At 42.3% G+C, this 19,737-nt stretch overlaps 3 protein-coding genes across 5 annotated transcripts; 2 read left to right on the top strand and 1 right to left on the bottom strand.

The window, feature by feature from the left end:
* The first annotated feature begins 47 nt into the window (after positions 1-47).
* Positions 48-8,919, top strand: LOC144068065 (multidrug and toxin extrusion protein 1-like). Of its 3 annotated transcripts, none has more exons than XM_077592277.1 (19): positions 48-133; positions 291-392; positions 454-522; positions 608-756; positions 1,234-1,276; positions 1,353-1,397; positions 1,483-1,580; positions 2,418-2,443; positions 2,506-2,687; positions 2,765-2,873; positions 2,945-3,020; positions 3,630-3,699; positions 3,770-3,902; positions 3,988-4,082; positions 4,152-4,215; positions 4,902-6,936; positions 7,040-7,110; positions 7,188-7,317; positions 8,754-8,919. In XM_077592277.1, the coding sequence occupies exons 1-16, from the start codon at positions 71-73 to the stop codon at positions 5,075-5,077; spliced, it is 1,500 nt and encodes a 499-aa protein (XP_077448403.1). In that variant the 5' UTR covers positions 48-70; the 3' UTR covers positions 5,078-6,936; positions 7,040-7,110; positions 7,188-7,317; positions 8,754-8,919. The 3 variants fall into 3 exon arrangements, with proteins under 3 accessions (XP_077448403.1, XP_077448402.1, XP_077448401.1); XM_077592276.1 differs by having other exon boundaries at positions 2,346-2,443; positions 7,188-7,313; XM_077592275.1 differs by having other exon boundaries at positions 2,346-2,443.
* slc47a1 (solute carrier family 47 member 1) lies at positions 5,965-13,392 on the bottom strand. The gene is made up of 17 exons (XM_077593082.1): positions 13,158-13,392; positions 11,884-11,985; positions 10,948-11,016; positions 10,729-10,877; positions 9,911-9,953; positions 9,528-9,572; positions 9,151-9,248; positions 8,283-8,380; positions 8,085-8,198; positions 7,919-7,986; positions 7,722-7,830; positions 7,567-7,642; positions 7,423-7,492; positions 7,175-7,307; positions 7,013-7,107; positions 6,859-6,909; positions 5,965-6,790 (listed from the first exon to the last, which is right to left on the bottom strand). Exons 1-17 carry the CDS (start codon positions 13,287-13,289, stop codon positions 6,551-6,553), a joined length of 1,692 nt encoding a protein of 563 aa, XP_077449208.1. The 5' UTR covers positions 13,290-13,392; the 3' UTR covers positions 5,965-6,550.
* Positions 13,393-16,521: 3,129 nt separating this feature from the next.
* Positions 16,522-19,323, top strand: tmigd1 (transmembrane and immunoglobulin domain containing 1). The gene is made up of 4 exons (XM_077593073.1): positions 16,522-16,789; positions 17,951-18,238; positions 18,304-18,407; positions 19,312-19,323. Exons 1-4 carry the CDS (start codon positions 16,522-16,524, stop codon positions 19,321-19,323), a joined length of 672 nt encoding a protein of 223 aa, XP_077449199.1.
* Positions 19,324-19,737: the final 414 nt, after the last annotated feature.

Raw genomic sequence — 19,737 nt, 5'->3', positions numbered from 1 at the left:
TTGGTTATGGATTAGAAGCCAGCTCGTTTGTGACAGCGTTCATTGTGACGCCAAGCAGGGCCGCTGCGCCATGTCGCGCTTCACGCCGTACAAAAGGGAAACGCTCGTTTTGTTGAAGCTGGCCGCCCCGGTGGTGAGTTGGGGGCCATTGATGACGATCGTGGGGCTCTTTCAATCCTTCCTTGTTTGTTACCAGTCGACGCCTGTCCGATTTGAACGGATCGGATGCCTATCGCCGTCAATGGCGGCCATTGAGTGACTTTAACATTTTTTTTTGCTTGACCTTTCAGTTCATTTCTCAGCTGCTAAGCTTCCTGATCAGCTTCGTCAGCCTGGTGTTCTGCGGCCACCTGGGAAAGACTCAATTAGCCGGCGTGGCTCTAGCCATCGCGGTAAGACTCGTTCTCGCCGCCCGGGCGACGTTGATGTTCCACCGTGGTTTTTCCACCTCAGGTCATAAACGTCTCGGGTACTTGCATCGGTGGCGGCCTGGCGTCGGCGTGCGATACGCTCATATCGCAGGTATTCCCGTTCTGGCTGTTGCTGGGTTTTGATGGAAAAATGAGGAAATGTTTTGATTGGTTTGACGTTCTGTGCTTGACGGCAGACGTACGGCAGCGGCAACCTGAAATTCGTGGGGGTCATCCTGCAGAGGGGGATTCTACTCCTGCTGCTTTCTTGCTTGCCCTGCTGGGCCGTCTTGCTCAACACTCAGCACCTCCTATTGGCCGTCGGCCAGAGCCGCCATGTGGCCACGTGAGCATGCAGTATTCCTTATACGTAATAAAGTTCTATCTATAGATGCATATAACCTGTAAACGTTGACGTCCGTCCGCCAGTCAAAAATGGATTGGACCGTCAGTTGCGCTGAAATATGATTATGTAATGCAATCTGACATCTATCATTGTTAATGTATCAATATTATTTTTATTGGATTGGATTGGATAACTTTATTCATCCCGTATTCGGAAAATTTTGTTGTCACAGTAGCAAGAGGGTGAGGATGCAGAAATAGGAAAGGCATTTTAGACATAAATGATTTATGACAAATATGTTGTTGTTTTTGCATGCTGTCACTATGTATTTTTCTTCTATTTTTCTTTTACAAAGGCAGTATGATTTTTTTTTTTAAATTGAATACTTTAATGACATCTGGGCATTGGAAGCTTTCGACAAATACACGTCTTCACCTCAAGGAAATCGCATTCATTTTGACTTTTTTTTTCTCGAAGGCTCTCTCAGCTCTACGTCAACATCTTCATGCCCGCTTTACCCGTAAGTGCGCCCAAAGGAGACGCTTTTGTTGGTGGAAAATGAATGTTATTCATGTCAATGACGCACATCTTCGCAGGCCGCCTTCATGTACCAGCTGCAGTCGAGGTATCTTCAGAATCAGGTGCCAGTCGTCACGTCGTCGTCGTCGTGAGCCTCTCGTGCGCCTGTCAATCAAGGAGTCAACCAATGAACGCTGTCTCTGGCAGGGCATCATGTGGCCTCAGGTGATATCCGGAGCCGCCTGCAATGTTTTCAACGCAATCATCAACTACGTCTTCCTGGCCGTGCTGGATCTCGGGGTGGCGTGAGTACATTCGCGCGTGTGGGCGGCAATTGTTGGAGTCAATGAGTACCTGAATCGCAAATGAGTACATGGACGCTTTTTTTGCTGAGCGGCGTGGTGTCAAACTTCAATGACTCAACGTGAGATGCAAAAAAAGCAGCCAGCCAAAGCTCACTTTTGTTTTCTAAAGGCTTAGTTTAATGAGTCTCCATGGAATTTGACCATTTCGTCCATATATACATACACACACACCAGCTTGCCAGTATTATGGAGGACTATGAGATTTTATGAGTATATTGTGAGTAGACACACAAAAAAGTCTGCCATTAGGGGGCCAAATTCCATAAATTGTCGACATTTTTTTTAAAATCCGGACTTCTAACCCAATTCCAATGGACAATTTGTCATGCAAAAGGGCAACCCAGAATACACATTTGAAGGGTAGTCGGACGTTTGGTCCCCGGACTTTTGGGTGCCGGACGTTTGGTCGCCGGACGTTTGGTCGCCCGGACGTTTGGTCGCCCGGACGTTTGGTCGCCCGGACGTTTAACAACATGACAGAGTTTACTGTTGAAACCAGCTCTCAAAATTATATTCATGAGAGAGAGAGTTTAATATCTAAATATCTACTGTTGAAACCAGCTCTCAAAATTATATTCACTCGGGCGATCAAACGTCCGGTCACACATTTGAAGAAGAGTAAACTTTAAAAAAAATCTGTCATTGAAGTCTAAAAATGAATACATAACGACCCTTTATTTTCTACTTGTCGTCCCTCCAAAAAAGTGGCTCGGCGGCCGCCAACGCCATCTCTCAGTACTGCTTGATGGTGGTTTTGTTCGTGTACATGAACGCCAGGGGTCTTCACAAAGCCACGTGGGGCGGTAAGAGAAACGCCTCATTCCATCGCATGTCGAGAGCCAATGGAGGAAGCGGGCGCTTCCAGGTTGGTCGCTGGACAGCCTTCGCGACTGGGGTCCCTTCATGAGTCTGGCGGTGCCCAGCATGCTGATGACGTGTCTGGAGTGGTGGCTCTACGAGATCGCCAATTTCCTGGCGGGATTGCTCGGCGAGGTGGAACTGGGAGCCGAGTCCATCCTCTACAACCTGGCCGTCATGGTTTTTATGGTGACGTGGAGCTAGATATCTTCCCACCCAAACGTCCTTCCTCCCTAAAAATCCCTATTTGCTTGTCTTTTTGGCAGTTCCCGGTGGGATTCTCAGTCGGGGCCAGCGTTCGCGTGGGAAACGCCCTTGGCGCCGGGAACGCCGAGCAGGCCAAGCTGTCCGGGAAGGTGTCCGTGGCGTGCGCGCGTACGTTAGCTACACCTGAACGCCACGCGCCGATTGTTGAACGCGCCTCACCTTGTCGTCGTCCAATCCAGTGGTGGTGGCGTGCTTCAGTGGGATGTTCCTGGCCTTGTCCCGCGACATCCTCGCTTACATTTTCACCACGGACAAGTAAGTACTACTTAACTACTGAAAATTCACTCTTAGGCATACCCAACAAGTTTGTGGGAAAAACAAAATGAAAAAAGCCCAAACTGTCTTTGAGTTGCAGGTGTTTAGTTTTAAAATGGGACATTTACATTGGCTTCATTGTAGCACGGTACTCGGCCGTTTGGCCGCCGGACTTTTGGTCGCCAGACTTTTGGTCGCCGGACGTTTGGTCGCCGGTTATTTGGGTCCGGGCGACCAAACGTCCGGCGACCAAACGTCCGGTCACGTTGTAGCACACTGTGGATTTCCGTTCTTTTTAAATGTGTCAAAATGGCTAGACTTTTTTTTTCTTCAAAAATGCACAGAGCATTGAAAGAAGCCTTCCTGTACTTTAAAAAAATGGGATGCTCTGTCATTAGCACGTTTTCTCTGTCAACACAATCGTCCTTGTTGACAATAACTTTGTCTGTGAACAAGGAAAACTGATGTTGTCTGAAAAAAAATCCATCATTGAGATGACTATTTTTTCTAGTCACTGAGTTCAAAAAGCAAAAATAAAGGGAAAAAAAAAAAAAAACAATGCCCTGACTTCACCCATAATCCATTGCCCAACCTTTCTCTTCTCCATAGGGATATTGCGGAAAGGGTGGCACATGTTTTGAAGATGTACAGTGTCGGCCATATTGCCGATTCCGTCGCGGTAAGACCCTCGGGGACGTCACCCGCCGGACAATCCGGATTTTTACCACCCACCACTTGCGCCTCGTCAGGCCGTGATGGGAGGAATCGTTCGTGGCGCCGGGAAGCAAACCATGGGCGCCGTCTGCAGCTTGGTGGGCTATTACGTGGTGGGATTCCCCATCGGAGTCTCGCTCATGTTCCCCATCAACTTGGGCATCTTTGGTGAGGCATACTACATTTTGGAGATTGTGAAGAAAAATATTTGGTTTCCCATCCCATAATCCAGAATGTTATCTTTCCCATGCAGGTCTCTGGGCTGGATTCTTGATTTGTACTGTCATGCAAGCAAGCTTCTACACCATTTATTTGTGCAAACTCGACTGGAAAAAGGCTACAGTTGAGGTAAGTCCACCGTTAAAATGACTCGGTAACATTTTGCTTTGGCTTTTATGTCTTGGGTTTGGGCGGCAGGCACTGATGCGCGCTGGAGTTCACGTTAGAGAACAGGACAAGATCTTTGTGATTGACGATAGAGGTAAAAGAACCACCTTGAACTTTGTGATCGTTGTTTATTAATTTGTCGGACATACATGAGCATCCCATTTTTTGAATCTTACCACGCCCGTGACCGGACGTTTCGTCGAAAGACATTTGGTCCCCGGACGTTTGGTCGACCGGACATTTGGTCGAACGGACGTTTGGTAGAACGGACGTTTGGTAGAACGGACGTTTGGTCGCCGGGTTAGCTTGCTGTCAAATTATGACAGAGAGTTTACTTTTGATAATTTAATATTAGATATTTCGATATTAAACTCACTCTCTCTCTCTCTCATGATTATAATTTTGAGCGCTGGTTTCAACAGTAGTAACCCGGCGACCAAACGTCCGTTCTACCAAATGTCCGTTCGACCAAACGTCCGGTCGACCAAACGTCTTTCGACGAAACGTCCGAGTACCTCCACGCCACACCTCGATTCTAATAGTTATTTTTGGGGATGAATCGTTACTGTATTTACTCAAATGATAACATAATATTGTTTTTGTTTCCTAGTATTTAGCATGGACAGCTATTATTCATTTAAACTAGCAGGACTGGCTGTGAATGCAATTTTTTTTCTGTACCTTGACGTCCAATTTATTTTGACTGGGAGGGGCAAAAGAAAGAATTTGATTTTGTCCACGAGCGAAATCTGCCCCCCATTAAAAGGCTTTTCCTCCCAGCTAGCGAACAGCAGACGAGCGCCCCCTCGCCCAATCGTACGAGTCCCGAGCGATCCGACGCTCCGTCGCTTCGCCAACTCGTGCTACGACGCGGCCTGGCGGTACTCGTCACGCTCTCCATCCTGGCCGCGGGAGTTCTCACCGACGAGCTGCTCTCCGCTCCGTTATCGGACTGATTTGGAACGTAGGAAAATTCCACCTCATTAAACGAATCCAAATGTGATCATTTTGTGGTCGTGATCTGAACGGTAAACTCCTTCCAAATCCACCCGAAGTCACGTCCGCTTCCGTGGCGCATCCAAATGGGCTTCGCAGATTGCCCGAGATTTCCTCTCCGAAGGCTGCAATCAGTGTCCCGCTGCGCCACCGGTAACAACGGCGAGCTTGTGTGTACATCTGCGTAGTGTTGAACACCATTTGCGACAACACTTCTACTTGGGAGTGTTGTAAAACACGGGCCAATTGAGGCCACTTCAAACCAAAATCAATGACTTTCCATGTCTTTTAAGTTAGGCTTTCGTCAAAAAGCTCCTTTGATAGACCAGTGTAGCACCAAATTTCATGTTGCTACTTATTGGTTGGGGTGCTTGATTTTCACCAAATCATGTAGTAGAATACAAATATTCTGCCAGGTGGAATCAGGTGATCAAGAACATCTGAACTGACCCTGGAGTTTTATTATCATTTCCTATTTTATAGACGTAAGCGGGCCTCCTTGCCCTCTATAATATATCGTTTACATCATTTTTTGTCACCCATTAAGTCTACCCAGTAAAAATTGACCAAGCATACCTGACTAGACCAGAGGATTTTATTAACATTTATGATTTTATAGAAAAGGACAGGTCTACTTCGGTCTCAGAGCACTTTTTTTTGTGCCCTGTGACATCTGCCTAGCAGACATGAGATGCCATGAGCCAAGAGTTATCAATAACTTTTATTTTATACAAAAAAAGTCTCAAATATACAAGTTGCCAAGCAAACATCAAATATGAGCCATGCAAAGTAGTGATTCTGCAGTTAAATGAATCCATTTAAAATGTTATGGTGTACCTATGTAGATAACTGTATACTTTGCCAATTTTACCTAGCAACGAGTGTCAACGGATACAAAGTAAAATGCTGTATGGCTTAGTCAGTAATATTTAAAAAATAATAATAATAATTGAAAAGTTAGAGTATTTCAGTGTGTAAGGCTTAGTGAGTCAACATTTCATTTAAAAAATATATATACTATATGTATTTTTTTTCATTTCATTTTCTAAGCCGCTTTATCCTCATTAACCGTGGGGGGTGCTGGAGCCTATCCCAGCTCACCCCGAGCCAGAGGCGGGGAGACACCCTGAATTGATGGCCAGCAAATTGCAGGGCACGAGGAGATAAAGGACAACCAATCATACCTAGGGGCAATTTAGAGTGCCCAATCAGCCTACCATGCATGTTTTTGGAATGTGGGAGGAAACCGGAGTACCCAAAAAAACCACACAGGCCCGGGTAGAACATGCAAACTCCACACAGGTGGATGTAACCTGGATTTGAACCCAGGACCCCTGAGCTGTGAGGCCAACGCGCTAACCACTCGCCCCACCGCGCCGCCCATATATACTATATATAAATTAAAATTACATTTAGCGGCCTACTAGTTCTGTTCAGACCGTGGGCGTTACCGTGGAGACGTTACTCCAGACATTGGTGGAATTTCCCCAGCTGGAAATGGCTATTTCCGCTACGGGAAATGCAATACGGATGCCGACGCCCGTCGCTAATATTCCAACCGCCGCCAAAAGGGCAAATCCTCTCCGTAAGCGAAGCTGCGTGGCGGAGAGCCGCTTCCCTGCTGTCTTTTCAGAGCCCCGATTGTGACTTCTGGAAGCTTCCATACCTTCCACCTGCAAAACACCGATACTTGCTCAGAGCTGTCAATCACCCCGGCGAGATCCCGCGGACGTCGACTCACGGATCGGTTCTTGGACGTTTCTAGAGCTTTCTTCCCGGCTCGCTTTTCAGCCTTGAGAAAATTATCAAAATGCATCGGGTAAGTTATTTATTGTTTATATTGCATTGACACAACCTGACCAAATATGGCCGTCATGTTTGTTTGTTTTTTTTACCTCGCTGGTGACTTTTTCCCAATTGAGCTTGAAGATGAGGAGGAGGAAGAAAGACGCCTCCAGGGTGACGCACGTCAGGAGACCCAGCCACAAGCCTGGTGAGGAGACACGGAATGAGCTAAAAGCCATTTCATATCGGATTTTCATGTCAAAAGATCGTACCGAATATTCGTAGGTGGACGGCGAACATGAGCGCAACGCCGATGGGGAGTCCGATGCAGTAGTAGCTCACCAAGTTGGACACGGCGGCGACCTTCTGCATTCCGCAGCCGACCAGAATTCCAGAGCAGACGCACTGGATGCAAGTACATACAGAGCGCTAACTTTAATTACGATATAAAGTTCAATGATATAGTAATACGCATCCAGTTTTTTGGAAGTGGGAGGAGCAAAGTTTGTTCCAAACGTACCAGGATGGAGTCAAAAAACTGCAGGAAGATGTAGATGTTGAGGTTTTTGGAGACGGCGTTGGCTATGTTTCTGCAAAAAAAATGGGATAAGAAGGTCGCTCGCCAACGGGATGCTGAAAATGGACAAGGCGGAGGAAAACCCACTGGTCCGACGTGAAGGCGAAACCGAGGACGGACTTGGAGCCGGCGATGACGCTGCCCTGGAGCACGGCGAGCAGCACTACGGCAGTTTGCAAACGTCCATTGTGAAAACCAAGAAGCGCTCAAAGGCGTTACGTACATACGTACGGGTGCCTGACCTGATAGGAGCAGGGCCACTTTGCAGGACAGGACGGCCCGGGCCGTGTCTCCGGCTCCCAACGCGTTGCCCACGCGGACGCAGGCGGCCGTGTGGATGCCGAGAGGAAACTGCAACGAGGTTTATCCGCGGGACATTTCAACACGAGACGGTAGACATTTGGTTCAGGAATTGCTTTATCTCCTGTTGGCGAATTACCATGTACGTAATGGCCGATATCTCCACCATCACATGCTGGGCAGCGAGATCCACCTCACCCAGGATGCCTACAGACAGAAAATGATTCATGACACGGTTAAACTTAAATAAATTGGACGTCTATCATCGTCAATTGCAGCCAAACGAGTTGAAGAAGCAGACTGACCGGCGAGAAAGCCACCGATCTCCCAGATCCACCACTCAAAGCAGACCATGAAGGTGCTGGGGACCGCCAGTTTGATGAAGGAGCCCCAGTCCTGCAGGCACTCGCTGGACCACCCTGCCCACCATAAACGCAGTAAGAAAAGATTACATTTTTTGTTTTAAAAAGATGTGACGCTCGCTCAAAACGTGAAGGCTTCACCTCCCCACGTTGGTCCGTGGAGCTTCTTCCATCGGATGTAGCCGTAGAGAAGCAGGCAGACAAAAACCTGAGCCAGGCTGTTGGCCACCGCAGAACCGCTACCAACAAACGAGGAACAACAAACCTTCTATCATCGGCCTTTTAATATCTCGTGCTTATTTTGAATACTACGAATTGTTACGAGCATAGCAAAGAATAGTTCAATAGTCATATCGGCGACGTGCAGTCCAGGAAAGACAGAAAAAACGGAATCCTAGCACTGACAGGAGAAGCTATATATGTATATATATTTTTTTAAGGATCAATATCTCTTAATAATCGCCCAATCCAACTTTTTTTTCTTTTTTTGAGTATACAGCAACTTAAAATGTTGGATTACAAATGCGATATGAACTAAAATTGTCATGCTTTATGTATATGATGGCTTTTTGTCTGCAACTATATTTCTGTCATGTGTTTCTTTTGCCTTAGAATGGATGCCGAAGAATTAAGGAGGTCCTGCTACCACCTAGGGGGCGCTAATGATGATATTTCCGATGATTACGCTAATGGAAAGACTTTGAAAACTTGAGGGACAAAAGGAAGACGCCATCAGTGCGTTTGTTCAAAAAGAACGGCGACTGGACTTCATTGATGAGTAAAGGTAAGACCATAATTTTTTTTTTCAAATGAAAAGTGCTTTTTTTTTCTTGCTACATTTTGTATGCGTAAATAATGAAGATATACGATTTTAAACAAACAGTTGAACGCTGGAATGGTCATAGATTTTATAAATCTGACTGAGGATATCAGTTACCGCACGTCGCCGGTATATTTTAGATGAAAAATAAGACAAACTGATTATAATATGGTTGACAAAAAGACTTACACAACACCCAACTGGAGGCTGACAATCAAAACGTAGTTGGCGCCCAAATTGAAAATGTTGGCCAAGGCGGCTGTGTACATCTGAGGCATGATGATACCCTGACCCACAAACCAAAATAATAATAATTTTAGCATTAACATCTTTTATTTTAATGGTAAATTTAAAGTGTTCAGATAATTTTGATGATTAACTCTGTTATCATTTAGAATGATGTACCATATTGAACTGAATAGACTAAAACAAAACAAGTATAGTTTATAGTTGATTTTTTTAGGGCAGACATGAAAGTCACAGGCTGCCATTGCTATGAAATTTAGAAATAGGAAGAAAAAAATAATAATTAAATAATAATAATGGTAATAATAATAATTGCGTACCTGATTTTGAAGGTAGGCTACTTGGAGCTGATGCATGAACATAGCCTGTGCACACAAACACTAACATTACTGAAAAATTATAGAAACAAAACAAGACGGAATAACTTCTACGACTGTTTGGTGTTGGACAAGTTTTATGTGTTTCCTCGATAGTCGAGTTAGCGCTGGCTGACTTTGGGGATTTTTGTAGTCACATATCACTCCTCATTATGCCTCTGTGGCGCTGAGATGATGCCAAACATGAAATTAGTGAGTACTTCTTGTGTTTCCGCCACCCTCCGGGTCTTGTGATTGTGTAATTTAATTTATTAGTTTGAATATAAAATCAACCAGATCAGTTGAAAATCGGATGTTAAAAATCTAACGCCTCATGAGAAACTCACCGGAACGGCCGGGATGAAGGCCGTCATGTAGATCTGGGCTATCCTGGAAGTAAGAGCATAAAATATATTGCGGAATTCAATTTATGAACACAGATTAGACAATTGGGGCGATCCGCACGCTCCACCGGATCGCCCGTCGGCCTCACAGCTCTGGTGTCCTGGGTTCAAATCCAGGTTACGTCCACCTGTGTGGAGTTTGCGTGTTCTCCCCGGGCCTGCGTGGGTTTTCTTCTGGGTACTCCAGTTTCCCCCCACATTCCAAAAACATGCACGGTAGGCTGATTGGACACTCTAAATTGCCCCTAGTTACGACTGATTGTTTTTTTTTGTCTCCTCGTGCCCTGCGATTGGCTGGCCACCAATTCAGGGTGTCCCCCACTCTGGCCTGGAGTCAGCTGGGATAGGCTCCAGCACCCCCCGAGACCCTAATGAGGATAAAGCGGATCAGAAAATGAGATGAGTTGAGATAAATATAAAAACACTCCGCTTATACTGCGCAATCAGACTCTAACGTGCAGTCTTCCCTCGATTATCGCGACTTCACTTAGCGCGAATTCACGTTTCATGATTTTTTTTTCTGCTATTAATTTTTTTTCTTAATTATTCTCTTTTTAAAGCTCATAAAAATGTGAACATTTACGCTGAACCTCATAAGCGTAAGCCACTCTTGCTACTAGGACTCAGCACTGGAAAAAAAAAAGTGGTAGTTATAATAGGGGTGACCCTTCTTGGCGATTTTTTTTTCATTATCGCAGCCATGTCTGGCTTTGAAACTATTTGAAAAGTTTTGGACTTGTATGTAGTTGTTAGTCACCTACCTGGCCACCTGCTGGTCCTGGTGCATCAGGAACAACAATTGCTGGGCATTGATGAGCAGGGCCCAGCAGGGCAAGCACAAGAGGAGCAGGATGAGCAAACTCTTTTGCACAATCACGCCCACTCGCTTCATTTCCTTGCTGCCGTACGTCTGCGGGGAAAAAGGGGGCTTAATGCGGGAAAAGTTAAGGTGAAATGTTACGTGGATGGGACGACCTCACCTGAGAGACCAGCGTGTCGCAGGCCATGGTGAGGCCTTGCACGATCACCATGGCGCTCACGTTGATCGTCTGGGGGGGGGGGGGGGGGGTAATTTGTGAATTAAAGAGCCATCCATACTTGGAAGCAATAACAATTAAGATTGAGAAGATTGGATTTGTCGGCCCTTTCCTGTAACTCCATCTGCGTGCATTGACTTTTGGGGCATTTTTTTATTTCATTGGCGGGCGGTTTCTTGACAGCCGATTGCGTTTTATTTATACTAGTTTACAAGAGTGTATCGCGCAGATGACTCGCATGCAGGAGTTCTGGGTTTGAATCTCACAGCCAGAAAATATTGGGGATTTAAAAAAAAAAATGCTATTCACTCTTTAAAAAGCAAGTATTTTTGGGTCTTTTAACAAAAGCAAGCTTGCACATATTTGGACATAACATATTGGGTCGCGTCTAGTATTAACACTTATAATTTATATATAGTACCAAAAAAGTATGTGAGCAATATGGACAACAGGTCACTTAAAAAAGATAAAATAAATACTGCTATATACTTTAGTTATGACCGCCAATAAAACTCTAAATAACAAATAGAAATAGAATTCATACTAAAAAACAATTAGCTTTTTAATTCACAAAGAACAATTGTAATTTCCTTTTTTATATTCATGCTACGTTTATAAAGGAAATTATTCATTCAAAATAAACGAGCAAACATTGACTTTTCCCCTCATATTTTTGTGTTTTGCAAAAACAATTCATAAAAACATTTTTTAATGAATAAATGAGTATTTACTATGAACTCATTAGCTGTCATTGAGGATTTTGTTGCCAGCCACTATCACTTCCAATGAAATGTTCTATTTTCATCAGTCAATGACAGCCAAAGAGTTGAATTTCCCGGTAGCGGTAATTAAGATAGTGATCTGCGATAATAATATTACCGCTGATGCCAGCGCGTATCCAGCCAGCTCGGCGTTGCCGATGTGGCCGCAGAAGATGGAGGTGACGAGAGGCAGCAGGAAGTTAAGGATATTATACAGCAACTAAAGAGAGAGAGAGGAGGGAAAAAGGACAAGAATGAAAGGCTTTAAATGCATCCATATTTGAGGCGTAGTACAGGTCACGTTGTAGAAAAATGTAAATTACATTAAAAACAAATTCAATTTCTGCGGTTGTTGCTTTCTGGGAAGACTTTTGACATGTAAGTTATTTTTAATTCATTCATCTCCCGTGCCAAATCTCCTCACGAAGGTCACGGAGGGTGCTGGAGCCTATCCCAGCTGGGAGTAACGTATAGGCTAGGTCCAATTTGACAATCTCGGGGAAAATATGGACAGACAATCACAATCTCCGAAATTAGAGAGCGCATTGATTTTAGCACGCATGCATATATTTTATTTCCTTTTGGCAAAGAACAAGACTTTTTTTGAAAAAAAAATGTTTTAACCATTCCCCAAAACTCAAACGGATTAATAACATTGATTTATCATTCAAGCCTAATAATAACATCACAAAATATTTGCTCATCCTCCCATAATTAAAACCTCTGTCTTATATATTTTTCTCACCCCGTTTTTATGGCTGTCAGCTAATACATTTCTCGTGCAATTATCAATATATTATATTTCCTATTGGCAAAGAATAAGACTTTTTTAGAAATAAATAAATAAATAACATTTTAATCATCCCCCAAAACTTAAACTTTGATTTATCATCAAAGCCTAATAATAACACCCCAAAATTCATAACATCCTCCCATAATCAAAACCTCTGTATATTTTGTATCTCCCCGTTTTCGTGATGTCAGCTATTAAATTTCTCCTGCAATTATCAATATATTCTATTTGCTTTTGGCAAAGAATAAGACTTTTTGGGGGAATAAAATAAATAAAATTTGAAATGAATTCATACCATCGATTTATCATCCAAGCCTAATGATAACACCACAATTTTTTTGCTCATCCTCCCATAATCATTTATTTCTTTATATATATATATATATATATATATATATATATATATATATATATATATATATATATATATATATAAATATATATATATATATATATATATATATATATATATATATATATATATATATATATATATATATATATATATATATATATATATATATACGTATATATATATATTTTGCTTCCAAATCAGTGTGTCACCCTAAAACGCCCACATTTTCAAAGTCTCGACTCACCAGGGGTCCTGTGAGCTTCAAGACCTGATAGAGTTCATCTCTGTAGACCATAGGCAGCCAAGGGCACCTCCAAAATGTCCCCATGGCCTCCTCCTCCCGCGGTCCCTCTCGAGGCTGAGACGGTTTGTCCATGACGCCCGCCGCCAAAACGTCAAATGATGCTCTGGCGCAAAGTCACACAATGGCCATTTGTAGACAGTCAAATCGGAGGGAGGCGGAGAAGACAACATCCTTCTAAAAAGGTTCAAGTGTACGATAACAATCCACTTTGTTGTTTCTGAGAACCTTTAATCATTTGCCCGTGGTTTGAAGCTCCTAATCGGATCAGGAATTCCAGAGCACCAAACTGCCCCCGCAGGTTTTGCAAAGCTCCCTAAATTCGTTATTCAACGGCCTCCATTTAGAACAAACAAGTTTGCCACGACAAAATCGGCGCAATGGCCCGTCGAGAGCATGCGAGCGCTTCGCCACACGGCCTTCAGCCACTTGTATGCTGTAGCACACCCGTGCTTGGTTTTCCTTCTTTGCACGACCTTTGCACTCTATCACGGCTTTTAACTTTTTGCTATTTTATGTATTAGCGCACATGTGTCAAAGTGGCGGCCCGGGGGCCAAATCTGGCCCACCGCGTCATTTTGTGTGGCCCGGGAAAGTAAATGATGAGTGCCGACTTTCTGTTTTAGGATCAAATTAAAATGAAGAGTATAACTGTATATTACATTTCCTGATTTTCCCCTTTTGAAATCAATAATTGTCATTTTTTAAACCATTTTTTCTCTTTTTAGTTCAAAAATCATTCTGTAAAATCTAAAAATAGATTTAAAAAAGCTAAAATAAACGTTGTTTCAGATCTATAAAAAAACTGAATATTCAGGGCTTTTAATCCAGTTCTTTTAATCCATTTATATAAAAAAAATCTAAATATTATATCTAAAATGGTCCGGCCCATGTGAAATCGATTTGACGTTAACGCGGCCCGCGAACCAACCCGAGTCTGACACCCTTGTATTTGCATTTCCAATCACGTCTATTTACTCACGTATATTGTTCATGTATTTTTTTAAACGTTTTTTTAAAGCTGCTATCGCTGCGATTATTTTTATCTCTACCCACCGCTACACATCCACACCCACGTTTTAGCACCGGCTTCCAATAAAAAAATGAAGACAACAATAAAAGGAGGCTGGGAAGTCACACAATTGATGACAAATGCTCAGAAGCCATAAAGTGGGACACTCATCTCGTACCTTCTTTAATAGCCAATCGGCTCATTGTCATGTCTCACAGCTTCAGGTGAACGTCTCCAGGTAAGCCACGTCGTTTGGATTTTTCAATACGCTGCAGATTATAACTTCCCTTTCTCGCTAAAACGACTATTTGAACTGGTGAACATTGACTACTACCGTGAATGTATGAGTAGATGTTCAATCCATAGCAAGGGTGTCAGACTCGGGTTGGTTGGTTCGCAGGCCGCTTTAACGTCAACTTGCTTTCACATGGGCCGGACCATTTTAGATATAATATTTAGATTTTTTTAAAAATAAATGGATTAAAAGAACTGGATTAAAAGCCCTGAATATTCAGTTTTTATAGATCTCAAACAATGTTTATTTTAGCTTTTTATATCTATTTTTAGATTTTACAAAATGATTTCTGAACTAAAAACACAGAAAAAATTGATTAAAAATGACAATTATTGATTTAAAAGGGGGAAAATCAGGAAATTTAATATACATCTATACTCTTCATTTGAATTTGATCCTAAAACAGAAAGTCGGCACTCATGATTTACTTTCCCGGGCCACACAAAATGATGCAGCGGGCCAGATTTGGCCCCAGGGCCGCCACTTTGACACAAATGATCCATAGGAACTTTAAGGATAACAATGACTTCATTTTGAAAAAAAAAACACGTCAAAGAAGCGCATGGTTCATCCCAAAAAATGAGTTTCCCTTCTTTTCTTAGCAGGAAAGAAGAAAATGGCATCCTACTCTTTCCTTGTGTTTGCGCTGTGTGCTTCGCAGGCTTTATGTAAGTACACACAAACACACACTGATATGAAATGCTGAAGGCTGATCATTTTGTGTCATTAAACGTCATTTTTACTTCTGTCAAGGCCAAATGGCCTCAAGGTTATGCTTTCCATCGCTATTTGGGATTTGTTTAGTGTTACCTAAAAGCAAAAGTCTGATCAATTTTACAAGAACTACATAGATAAATAAATAAGTAGATAACTAAATAGAACAAAAGCACTTTGTTCAATCAACGTTGATAGCCTGTCTCTAATAAATACTACTATCCACTCACCAAAAGGCAGATAATGAGCTAAGTAGCTAACTCGTATTCTTAATGCCGATTATTAGTTGATCTCATTGCTGATGTTGGCTCACAAAGTGAAGTACAGAGAAGCGATTCTCGCAGAATTGAGTCCAATTAACATTAGCATTAGTCTGTGTTGCAGCCAGACGACACTAAAATGACACCATTGTTAGCACTTAAGTACTAAGAAATAACATGTTGGGTAATATTTCATTTTTTATTTTTTATCTGGTCTCCGGTCACAAGTCGCCCTATCCCAGAAGGTCGCTAAAAATGCACAGAAAACCAATCACGTTGTGTCCAATTATCCTCCAGTTTATTTCCAGCGTGCCTCCATTCCATTTAAAGTGGGAGGGTTGGCAGCCAGTGGGTTTGGACACCGTGACCGGATGATTCGCCTAAAGACGTTTCGCCGACGACGTCCATCGGCGAAACGTCTTTAGGCGAATCATCCGAGTACCTTTAGGACATCTAGTCACCAAAAACTTAACACTAGTAGACGTCCAATCCATTTGAATTGGGCCAGACTATGATGTCTTTTTTTACACGTTTTAATTTCAAAAATGCGGTGCCGTTGGGTATCGGTGGCCTCGTCATCGGCCGATACCAGATACCCAGAATTGGTAAGAATAATTTTTAAAATTTTAAAAAAACGTAACGCTGCTAGCCACACTTTTGCTCGCTCTTTCCTGGGAAAAATCCTCAAATGACACACAGTTGGAGAAAGCTAACTGAGGACACGTACGTATACGCAAACTAGGTTTAGTGTTCTTCCTATTTAAAATGACTTGATAACGAGGAGATTTAATAAGAATAATTGGGAAGCCCTGTGAAGTCATATGGCTGTATAGCATGAGTATTGGAGCCACAAATCCTAAGTTATTTAAGGGGGGTCTCTTCCTCTCCAATGGTTGATATCGTAACAAAGGTCATTCCGAAGGGGAATTAGCCGATTTGTGCTATCGGGCTATTTGGGAATTTGCCTATTTTTGCTATCGGGCTAATCTTATGTTTGTTTTTTTTCAAGGCATCGGCATTGAGTCGATGCCCAGCGCCAACGACGAGGGAGTCCTTCTGACCGAGCTGGAGACCACGGTGTCGTTGGTGTGTCGCGGCAACCGATCCGGGGATGAGGAAGTGGAGCTGGTGTGGCTGAGGAACGGCGCCAAGGTGGCCCTCAAGCCGGGGAACCGCCACGGGCAAAGCGCCGTCTGCGTCACGCCGGTCATTCACCAGGACAACGGCGCCACCTTTACCTGCCACCTGGGCGGGAACGCCAGCGTGGAGGCCTCCGTCACGCTCAACGTCACGTGTGAGTGTTAAAAGGAAAACCAAATGACAAAGTCCAGATCGGTGCTTTGTTCGTTCACACTATGAAAAATACGTCCTAATTAGTGTCTGTTTAAATTTCAGCACAAATGGAGGCTGAGAAAAATATATTTAAGATACAGGGGTTTTTTTCACTTTAGGTAGAAGTTACTTGTGGAAAACAAAACAAAAAAATGTCTTCTTTTTGGTCATTTAAAAAGAACAAAAATAGATATGGACTTCACATTTTGGATCACGAGGCCTCAATATTAATATTTGTCATATGAGTTTGTCCATGCTAGATCGCAATTAGAATTAAATTATATTTTTGATTATGAGTGATTATTTTCAATATTTTTATGCATACAACTGTAAAATAATAAAATGCATATGACAGAAAAGGAAAAGAAAAGAAAGAAAATTACACTAGTTATGCCCCATAACACTCTATATAAACATTTGTCGTACGAGTTTGTCCATGCTAGATCGCAATTAAAATTAAATTACATTGATTAGGAGTTATTATTTTAGATATTTTTATGCATACAACTGTAAAATAATAAAATGCATATGACAGAAAATGATATGAAAAGAAAGAAAATACACTAGTTATGCCCCGATAACACTCTATATAAATATTTTTATATATTATTTTCATTAACATTTGTCGTACGAGTTTGTCCATGCTAGATCGCAATTAAAATTAAATTACATTGATTATGAGTGATTATTTTAGATATTTTTATGCATACAACTGTAAAATAATTAAATGCACATGAAAGAAAATGAAATTTTAAAAAAAGAAAAATACACTATTATGCCTCCATAACACTCTAAATAAATATTTGTATATACTAGTATTTATACTCATTCCCTGTAATTGACTGATATTCAATTCATCTTTCCATGCCGTTGACTGCGCTAGGCGTCCAATCCATTTTGACTGGGAGGGGCCTACGAACAAATGTCGTCAATGGCAGCCATAGAAAGGGTAGAAAATTTTGTTTTGTTTCGTTCTTATCGTGGCCTTTAAAAAATCCAAAGTAATCTCACAGTACATCAAAAAAAAAATCAGAAATGCTATTTTTACTTGAGCCTAGTTCGGAGAACTGGTGAATTCCCAAATTGCTTCCAGGCCAATTTTTCTGAGCATTGCCCTCCTCAGATCCCCCCACGCTGTCGGGTTCCGAGGAGGTGTGGGTGGAGGATGCGTCACCTCTGTTCCTGCACTGCGACATCTTCTCCAACCCTCCCGTCTCCTCGGTGCGCTGGACCCTCAACGGCAGCGCTCTGGACTTCCTGGCGGGGGGCTTCACCCTTTCCCAGGACGGCCGTTTTAGCCGTCTGAGTGCCGACAAGGTGGAGAAGAATAAGCACGAGGGCCTCTATCGCTGCGTGGCCAACTCGTCGCTCTACGGGATCAGGAGCAGGGAGTTCCTGGTCGCCGTCACAGGTGAGTTCCCCCCAAGGCCAGACCGGACCATCTCATCAAATCGCTCCATTTGTTGTGGTTTACAGAGAAGACCCTCAAGTTCCCACTGTTGCCCATGATCGCCGGCCTGGTCGTGTTGTTCCTCACAATCCTCTTGGCCATCTTTGCACGCTGGGAGAGGATCACCAAGGTAAAATGAGAATATATCAGGGGTGTCAAACTGGCGGCACGGGGGCCCAGTTCAGGCCGCCTCATCATTTTGCGTGGCCCGCAAAAGTAAATCACGTTCATCAACTTAAACTTTTTTAGGAGAATGAATTCATCTCAAATGTTCGTAAGCCAGAAATCAGAACGTGCTCTGGTTCGTCCCTATTTTTTGACAAAATAGAATTTTAGACCATCATTTAAAATGTTTTTTCTTGCTACTGCAATTTTCTGACCATAAGCTAGTACTTCCTTTCCCTCCTTTATTTAAAGCATTTTTTTACAGGCTAATAACCATTGGGTGTAAATATCCCCTAATACAACGTACAAACCTGCGCTTCATTGTCTAAAAAATACCGTAAATCATAAATTAAAAACACAGCACAAAATGCATTTAAAAAAAATAATTTGATAAAGAATATCCACTGATTTAAATACAAACACAGCAAGAAATGCATTTAAAAAAATAATTTGATAAAGAACATCTACTGATTTAATTACAAACACAGCACAAAATGCATTAAAAAAAAAATTCATAAAGAACATCTACTGATTTGACTGAAACAAATCAAATGCAGCATAAAAAGAGGACATTCACATTTTTTTCTTTTTAACTAAAAATCTAAAAAAAAAAAATTTTGAACGACAATACAAAAAGAAAATCCCCCAATAAACTTTTTTTCTAAATTAGATTAATTAAATTAAAAATTGAAAAGTAACATGTAAAAACCCTGTGCGGGGAATCCTAACTAACTTGATGAGTTTGAGACCAATGCACTAAATGCTCAAGACTAATCCGACACATGGACTTCACAAATATCTCAGTTATTGCAATATTAGTCCTTTTGGTTAAAAAAAATCTCTAACACTTTTTTTTTCTTTCTCGACAGTGCTGCAAGTAATTGTTTTGTGGATTTTGTAACTCTCCTCACGGATGCTCGTCTTCTGCCAATGCACTTACTTAGCTTAACCCACAACCAAAGCTTTGAAGGCCAGCTGATGAAAAGACTTTTTCCCCCCGTAGCCCTCCATGAGGACACCCATTTATTTGTAAATTGCAATGTATGAGACTCTCTGGAGCCTGTTCGCGTAAATACAAGAAAAAATCCCCCTTATAGAACTCCACAAAGATGTCTTTTTATTAGAAATTGCAACCCCGCCATACTGACGACAGGCATTAGTAATAATTGTTAGGGCATTTTTGCCAATAAATCTAAGTTAAACCTGGACTTATTTCTATTGATTTTAACCCTTTTCTGTGTTTCTGTAATTAGTCTTTTAACAAGAGTAAGATTATTTTTCAAGGATTGATTTTA

The sequence above is a fragment of the Stigmatopora argus genome, chromosome 22 (genome assembly GCF_051989625.1).
Source record: "Stigmatopora argus isolate UIUO_Sarg chromosome 22, RoL_Sarg_1.0, whole genome shotgun sequence".
NCBI lineage: Eukaryota > Metazoa > Chordata > Actinopteri > Syngnathiformes > Syngnathidae > Stigmatopora > Stigmatopora argus.
The sequence above is the reverse complement of the archived record's forward strand: the minus strand, read 5'-3'. Positions and strand labels throughout refer to the sequence as shown.

What these genes read in the sequence shown, in the direction of transcription:
- LOC144068065 (XM_077592276.1), top strand. Translation starts at nt 71, where the DNA reads ATGTCGCGCTTCACGCCGTACAAAAGGGAAACGCTCGTTTTGTTGAAG. An exon ending in GCGTGGCTCTAGCCATCGCG is followed by an intron (nt 393 to 453) that starts GTAAGACTCGTT and finishes TTTCCACCTCAG; the next exon opens with GTCATAAACGTCTCGGGTAC. An exon ending in GCGATACGCTCATATCGCAG is followed by an intron (nt 523 to 607) that starts GTATTCCCGTTC and finishes GCTTGACGGCAG; the next exon opens with ACGTACGGCAGCGGCAACCT.
- slc47a1 (XM_077593082.1), bottom strand. Translation starts at nt 13,289, where the DNA reads ATGGACAAACCGTCTCAGCCTCGAGAGGGACCGCGGGAGGAGGAGGCC. An exon ending in GATCGGTGGCTTTCTCGCCG is followed by an intron (nt 7,987 to 8,084) that starts GTCAGTCTGCTT and finishes TTCTGTCTGTAG; the next exon opens with GCATCCTGGGTGAGGTGGAT. An exon ending in AGTTTTTTGACTCCATCCTG is followed by an intron (nt 7,308 to 7,422) that starts GTACGTTTGGAA and finishes ACTTGCATCCAG; the next exon opens with TGCGTCTGCTCTGGAATTCT.
- tmigd1 (XM_077593073.1), top strand. Translation starts at nt 16,522, where the DNA reads ATGCCCAGCGCCAACGACGAGGGAGTCCTTCTGACCGAGCTGGAGACC. An exon ending in CGTCACGCTCAACGTCACGT is followed by an intron (nt 16,790 to 17,950) that starts GTGAGTGTTAAA and finishes TGCCCTCCTCAG; the next exon opens with ATCCCCCCACGCTGTCGGGT. An exon ending in GTTCCTGGTCGCCGTCACAG is followed by an intron (nt 18,239 to 18,303) that starts GTGAGTTCCCCC and finishes TGTGGTTTACAG; the next exon opens with AGAAGACCCTCAAGTTCCCA.